The sequence below is a fragment of the Vigna radiata genome, unplaced genomic scaffold, assembly GCF_000741045.1.
Source record: "Vigna radiata var. radiata cultivar VC1973A unplaced genomic scaffold, Vradiata_ver6 scaffold_23, whole genome shotgun sequence".
In the NCBI taxonomy this organism is placed as follows: domain Eukaryota; kingdom Viridiplantae; phylum Streptophyta; class Magnoliopsida; order Fabales; family Fabaceae; genus Vigna; species Vigna radiata.
The window spans coordinates 349,853-357,768 of record NW_014541837.1 but is presented as its reverse complement, the minus strand read 5'-3'; the positions used below and the strand labels follow the sequence as shown (position 1 = coordinate 357,768).

General features: G+C 37.0%; 2 protein-coding genes across 2 annotated transcripts; both read left to right on the top strand.

Moving 5' to 3' along the window:
- The first annotated feature begins 344 nt into the window (after positions 1-344).
- LOC106778590 (phosphoenolpyruvate carboxylase 2) lies at positions 345-6,083 on the top strand. The gene is made up of 10 exons (XM_014666559.2): positions 345-852; positions 1,412-1,806; positions 1,962-2,046; positions 2,692-2,914; positions 3,143-3,246; positions 3,324-3,411; positions 3,509-3,663; positions 3,842-4,840; positions 5,013-5,399; positions 5,587-6,083. Exons 1-10 carry the CDS (start codon positions 682-684, stop codon positions 5,881-5,883), a joined length of 2,904 nt encoding a protein of 967 aa, XP_014522045.1. The 5' UTR covers positions 345-681; the 3' UTR covers positions 5,884-6,083.
- A 523-nt stretch (positions 6,084-6,606) lies between these two features.
- On the top strand, positions 6,607-7,659 carry LOC106778573 (heavy metal-associated isoprenylated plant protein 28). Its single transcript, XM_014666542.2, has 3 exons — positions 6,607-6,736; positions 6,875-6,950; positions 7,186-7,659. Exons 1-3 carry the CDS (start codon positions 6,731-6,733, stop codon positions 7,530-7,532), a joined length of 429 nt encoding a protein of 142 aa, XP_014522028.1. The 5' UTR covers positions 6,607-6,730; the 3' UTR covers positions 7,533-7,659.
- The last annotated feature ends 257 nt before the right edge of the window (positions 7,660-7,916 follow it).

Below are 7,916 nucleotides of genomic sequence, written 5' to 3'. Positions count from 1 at the left end.
TTTAGAAATACTTTATTGATAATAAAGTCCTATTAAATGGTAACTAGAAAGACCAGATGAAGTAATCTTACAATGATTACATTAAATTTTTCAGCCAATTAAATTTATCCTTACAATGATTAGATTAGACAAAACAGAACAAATATTATTTTCATCTAAATATTTTTATCTGCATATTAATTTCCTTTTAAATTATATAAATCAATTAAGAAAATTTATCTTTTTTTTTCAGCAAACATGATTCAAAATCAAATATTTGGATAAAATGTTCAAGAAAGTGAGTTATGTTATCTTATGAATCTCTGTTTCTATGTATTTTTACAGTAGCGAGAGTCTATAAAATGAGACTCTGACAAGTCTTTTTTCTTCACATGAAGTCTCTCTCTTTCTATTCTCCGTGATATCTGGCGCTAGTTATCAGTTATTGTTGTGGTTGAAGGTTGTTCAGTGTTCGCTTTTCTTGCTACTTTCTCGTGCAGAGATCATAAGGACCCTATTATCTTTCAACCTACAAAATCTTTCATCTCTGTTCTCACGGGAATTTCCTCTCACACCCTCTCATTTCTCTGTTTCCAACCTTTCTTGCTTCAAAATTCAAGTCTTGATCTGCTGAGAGTGTCATAGTACAAGTGTTGGCAGCTTCTGGTTCGGTGAAGAGTGAGGAACAGAGAAGGTACTTAGATGATGGCTAGCCGTAACATTGAGAAGATGGCCTCGATTGATGCTCAGTTGAGGTTGCTGGCACCACGTAAGGTCTCTGATGATGACAAACTGGTTGAGTATGATGCTCTTTTGTTGGACCGTTTCCTTGACATTCTTCAGGATTTGCATGGTGAAGATATCAGACAAACGGTAATGTCAATTCTCCTGTTGCTTTTTAAAAAGATGAGCTTTTTTAGCTCAACTTCATGGATTTATGAAACCCCATTTCATTTTTTGCAATGAAGAACTCCTTTTGCTGTTCGAAACCGGTTTGCTTCATAATTTCATAAATTGCTTGATATTATAATTTTCATACTCCTCAACTTGGTTTTTTTTGTTTCATTTGTGTGTCTCTTCTCATGTTGATTCTCTGTCTGCAAGAGTTTTTTTTTTGGTCATATATAACCTCGTGTTACACTAGCACCTCTGGGTTTCTTCTTACAAGTTTACAATTTCATCAAAGTTGCATATAATAAATTTTCACGCTCCTTACTTTAGTTTGTTATTTATTTTACCTAAGTAATGGATCCTGCATTTGTTTTCTGTTTCTCTTCCCATGTTGATTCTCTATGTGGTAGAAGTTTTATTTTTTTATGAAATATAAATTCATGTTTAAGTAATTTCAATGCCAATTCATTATCATATTTGCTTTTTTGCCTCAATTTATGTACATATCTGAACTTGTGGCTAAGAGTTTGTGGTTTGATAGGTTCAAGATTGTTATGAGCTGTCAGCTGAATACGAAGGGGAGCATCGACCTGAAAAGTTGGAGGAACTTGGGAATATGCTGACTGGTCTTGATGCTGGGGATTCAATTGTTATTGCCAAATCATTTTCTCACATGCTCAATTTGGCCAACTTGGCAGAAGAAGTTCAAATTGCTTACCGAAGAAGGATCAAGTTACTGAAGAAGGGTGATTTTGCGGATGAGAACTCTGCCATGACAGAGTCAGACATTGAAGAGACCTTGAAGAAGCTTGTGACTCAACTGAAGAAGACCCCCCAGGAAGTCTTTGATGCTCTGAAGAACCAAACTGTGGATTTGGTCCTAACTGCTCATCCTACTCAGTCTGTTCGCAGATCTTTGCTGCAAAAGCATGGAAGGTATATCTCTTACTTCAACTGATATTTAGTTGCATTTATCATAGTTGATTTATCAGTTTGTTACATTTATCATACGTAATACACTCTTTCTAGCATTTAAAAATTTCTGCTTTGAGATTTAATATATCCTTTGGTGATCATTGTCTTGTTTTCAGGATAAGGAATTGTTTGACACAATTATATGCCAAAGACATAACACCAGATGATAAGCAGGAACTTGATGAGGCTTTACAAAGAGAGGTGTATTTTCATTTCATGTATAATGAACCACTTTCAATCACAGGCTTCACATCCTCGTGAATCTAAGTTGATTGATACTTTTCCTATACTTTCTAGTGATTTTTATAATCATGATTGAGGATGACATTTCTGTTGGGAATCTAAGTGTGAGTCAAAGTCCCATGTTGAATAGAAATGAAAAAATAGAGTATTATATAAAGATGAAAATCTCAGTTAACTCATTCTCTTAAGGTTTTGAGTAGAGAATGATGTCGATACCTTACGTGGTTGGACTCCAATCCCATTGGGGTCTGTGTCTCCCTGGTCAACCTCTTCCTCAATATATCCAACAATTTCTTCCTCAATATATCCAACAATTTCTTGTAAACGTACATAAATATAGTGGAGCTTAGACATCATGGCCAAATGATTTATTTGATAATTGATATTATTTTCTTTGCTTAGGATAAAGTAGTCTGAATTATATATGTTAAATGCCTATGGTTTGCATTGAATGATTCCCCATTTGATTTTCCCTTCTCTTATTTTCAACCAGATAAAACTTTTGTTGCCAATTTGCCATTGTTCTTTATATTCGAACACAGATTTACTTTTAGAATTATATATGGCGAAGCTAGAGCCTAATGATGTTTTTCCCATGTGTAGATTCAAGCTGCATTTCGCACAGATGAAATTCGAAGGACTCCGCCTACACCACAAGATGAGATGAGGGCGGGAATGAGCTACTTTCATGAGACAATTTGGAAAGGTGTACCAAAGTTTCTGCGCCGGGTTGATACAGCTCTGAAGAACATTGGAATAAACGAACGTGTCCCATATAATGCCCCTGTTATTCAGTTCTCTTCTTGGATGGGAGGAGATCGTGATGGTATATTTCTCTTTCATAACAAAGAAACTAATGAAAAAAACACGCACTTTAAAACAGATTTTACAGTCCCAAATATCATATGGTACTGGTTTAAGAAATCTTTGTTTTAAATCATTGATGCTTTATATTTTCTTCATTCGTTTTCACTGTATACTTTTGAGTCTCACCTTCGTTGTTAGACATTGCCTTATTACTTTCTGTCTTACATAAGTCTAATTTACATTGTAGGTAATCCAAGAGTAACACCTGAAGTTACAAGGGATGTGTGTTTGCTGGCTAGAATGATGGCTGCTAATATGTACTTCTCTCAGATAGAGGATCTCATGTTTGAGGTATCAATTTTTCTGGTAATTTTATATTATTAAGCTTTTCGAACGTGGCTCTTACTGCTTTTTGTCTGCTATTGCAGCTGTCTATGTGGCGTTGCACTGACGAGCTCCGTGTTCGTGCTCATGAACTCCATAGGTCCTCAAAGAGAGATGCAAAACATTACATTGGTATGTATTATTTTGTTCTGAATTGCACTTTTAAGTTTGAACTGGACAAATTGAATTGTGGTATTGATGTAATGTTGTAAATTCTTAATTGATGCAGAGTTTTGGAAACAGATTCCTCCAAATGAACCATATCGTGTTATTCTTGGTGATGTCAGAGACAAGCTCTATAACACACGTGAACGTGCTCGCCAGTTACTAGCCAATGGGACCTCTGATATCCCAGAGGAGACAACCTTCACTAATGTTGAGCAGGTATAATTCCCATCAATGTTCTATAAATTGTTAAAAGATAAATCAAAATCTTGCTCTTAGATGAAAATTACCTTCCACTGACATGATTATTTGCTTTCTTATTGATAATATTCCTTAACTAGCAAAAAGATGATTAATTTCTCTTGGAAACTCTCTAACCTCCAATTTTCTCTTGTAGTTCCTGGAGCCTCTTGAACTATGCTATAGGTCACTCTGTGCATGTGGTGACAGACCAATAGCAGATGGAAGCCTACTTGATTTCCTGCGGCAAGTTTCCACATTTGGACTCTCACTTGTGAGGCTTGACATCCGTCAAGAGTCAGATAGGCACACTGATGTAATGGATGCAATCACAAAACACTTAGAAATTGGATCATACCGAGAGTGGTCTGAGGAAAAGAGGCAGGAGTGGCTCTTGTCTGAACTCAGTGGAAAACGCCCTCTCTTTGGCCATGACCTTCCCAAAACAGAAGAAATCACTGATGTTTTGGAAACCTTCCATGTCATTTCAGAGCTACCTAAAGACAACTTTGGTGCCTACATCATATCAATGGCCACAGCCCCATCTGATGTGCTTGCGGTGGAGCTTTTACAACGTGAGTGCCATGTGAAGGAGCCACTGAGGGTGGTGCCATTGTTTGAAAAGCTTGCTGATCTTGAGGCTGCTCCGGCTTCCGTGGCGCGACTTTTCTCCATAGATTGGTACAGAGACCGCATCAATGGGAAGCAAGAAGTTATGATAGGGTACTCAGACTCAGGAAAAGATGCTGGCCGTCTTTCAGCTGCTTGGGCCCTTTACAAGGCTCAAGAGGAACTCGTGAAGGTTGCTAAGGAGTTTGGTGTGAAGCTTACAATGTTTCATGGGAGAGGAGGAACTGTTGGAAGAGGAGGAGGACCAACTCATCTTGCTATTTTGTCTCAGCCACCAGACACCATTCATGGCTCACTTCGGGTAACGGTTCAGGGTGAAGTCATTGAACAGTCATTTGGAGAGGAGCATTTATGCTTTAGGACACTTCAAAGGTTCACTGCAGCCACGCTTGAGCATGGCATGCATCCTCCTGTGTCACCAAAACCTGCATGGCGCGCTCTCATGGATGAGATGGCTGTCATTGCCACTCAGGAGTATCGCTCTGTTGTTTTCAGAGAGCCTCGTTTTGTTGAATATTTCAGACGTGTAAGTGCTGCTAGTACTCAGTCTTCAGTGATTAACCTTTGTTTAGAAGATACCCTTTGGAAAAATCTAGCAGTTTAACTGTTTTTCTTGAACAGAAGTGATAATTTTGTTATGAAAGTTGCAATTTCTTTCCTTTGATTCCTGTTATATTTATGAATATTATGCACTGCAGGCAACTCCTGAGTTGGAGTATGGAAGAATGAACATTGGCAGTCGTCCATCAAAGAGAAAGCCAAGCGGAGGAATTGAATCGCTACGTGCTATTCCTTGGATTTTTGCATGGACACAAACAAGGTTTCATTTGCCAGTGTGGCTTGGTTTTGGGGCAGCATTTAAGCATGTTGTTGAGAAAGATCCAAAGAATCTGCAAATGCTTCAGGATATGTACAACCAATGGCCTTTCTTCAGGGTCACCCTTGACTTGGTTGAGATGGTGTTTGCCAAGGGAGACCCTGGGATTGCAGCCCTATTTGATAAACTCCTAGTGCCAGAAGAGCTACGTCCATTTGGAGCGAGCTTAAGGGCTAAATACGAAGAAACCAAGAACTTTCTCCTCCAGGTAATTTTGATTAGCATTTACTACTAGTTGTCATAATATGTACAAAAAACACAACATGAAGCTGTTATAAGAGCATCAGCATCAAAAGAACCTACTAGGAAAAAACCAACTTTTTCTCCTTATATCTATGTATGGTAATGTTATATTCCTTACCTAGTTCAGGCCTAATAAATCTTGTTTATTTTAGGTTGCTGGGCACAAGGATCTTCTTGAAGGGGACCCCTACTTAAAGCAAAGACTTCGACTTCGTGACTCATACATCACAACCCTGAATGTGCTGCAAGCCTACACATTGAAGAGAATTCGTGATCCTGACTACCATGTGAAACTGAGGCCACACTTGTCAAAGGACTACATGGAATCAAGCAAGCCTGCAGCGGAGCTTGTTAAACTTAACCCCAAAAGCGAGTATGCACCTGGCCTTGAAGACACCCTTATTTTGACAATGAAGGGTATTGCTGCTGGCATGCAGAACACTGGTTAAGCTTCCATGTCAGTAGGGTGTGTTTTGCTTAGTATGTATAATGTGTGTTGTGGCATCCATAACAGCACTGTAACCTAATATACTATGTCTACCAGAGGTTTGCACTGATATCAAATAACTGTCACTCTGTTGTTCTTGATATGATAATATATTATATTACGATACAATAAAACAAGGTTTTGGTCACCGTCTTATGGGAACTCTTCTCATCCTTTGATCTCTTGCAATTCTTGAATTATATTATGCAACTTTTCAATTCATATAATAATAACAAAAATAGTAGAACTAGGTGATAAACAAACTAATCACATGTATGATGAATTAGTGTTGGAATACTAATACTAATCATATACAAGAAATAGTTATAGTGCTTGTATGGAAAAGAAAAACTGATAAACTGCATCAGTAAGAAATGTCTTCTAGTGTGTTAATAAAGGGAATGGGAGACAGGCTAGCAATAGAAACACAAAGTCAAACTCCCTCGTTGAATTGAACTGGATCTACATGCATGATTAATTTCAGTGGCATTATTCTAATGCACGTGAAATTGAGGTAGCTGCGCCATGAATACAGCAACATGCATTTGCCCTTTGCTTCAGTTTTGAATCTCAGTTCTCCAAAATTAAGACCAACAATTAAAGGTCGGTGTAACAGTAGCAGAAAATATATATTTTATATAACTAAACAAATAACAAGCAAAGATGAGGCACCATGCCATACAATTATCTTCCCTTATATATACACATATTTTGCTACCTAGCTAGAGGCACACTCAATAATATTATTGGATTTCATTTCTTAAACCTTCACCAAAAGATACAACAATATCATCTTCACCAATAGCAACATGACGGTGAGCACTGTTTCGAAACATGAAGATTCAAATCAACAACTGTTTCTTTCTTTTTTCTTTTATCTCAGTTTCTCCATTACTTGCTTTTATCTGGTTTCATATTTCTGTCTGATGATCTCTTTTTGTCTCTATCTTCAGATCATAGAGATGAGAGTACACATGGATTGCCCTGGATGTGAAAACAAAGTGAAAGAAGCACTACAAAAACTTAAAGGTACACACACATATATAAAGAAAAGAATGCTAGGAACACTTTTTCTAATATTGAAATTGATAAAGTTTCTCGTATAAAAGTGGCTTTTGCAAGTTGTGTATTTTATTCACAAATTTAACTAGTGATGCAGAAAAAGACTGTCACCACACCAGTAATTTACACAGTTTCTAGATCAATCAATTCATGGATTATGTTTTTTTTTGGTGGTTCTAAATTCATGTGTGGTTGTGTTAAGGGGTTGATGGCATTGAAATAGATATGAAACTGCAAAAGGTGACTGTGAATGGCTATGCTGAGCAGAAGAAGGTTCTGAAAACTGTTCGAAAAACTGGTTGCAGGGCTGAGTTATGGCAACTTCCATACACAACAGAGTCTCAAAACCAATATTTTCAGCAGCACCATTGCAATGGCCCTCTCACCTATTATGCTTCTCAACCATCCTCATCTTATAACTATTACAAACATGGCTATGATAGCAGTGATCCAAGCTATTACAACTATCCCTCACAATCTTCCATCTTTGGCCACCAAACTGGTGCTACTTTTAGTGATGAAAATCCTCACGCTTGTGTCATTATGTGAACATACCATGTTCATGCTCTTACAAATCAACAACATTATATTATATACCTTTAAATTATGAAATGTATGTATGAAGCATTAATTAAAGTGTTTATGAAAAAGGGTTCTTTCTGGTTTTGACTATTAATTATGTTTTGAATGACTTTGCTTGTTTTGCAATTCAAGGGATGTACCCATTAGAGTTAATGATGATGGATTGCATCATGATGGAAAAGTCAACTTGTTTTAGCATAATTAATAACTTAAGTGCATAATTTAGGTTGATGATGTTGTAAGATGATGCATTTATTAATTATTATGTTTTTGTGTTTTTTTTTGCATTTACCTTTTGGTACTCTCTTTCTGCATTTTCTATGCTTTATAGATGCTATAACTATTATGGTC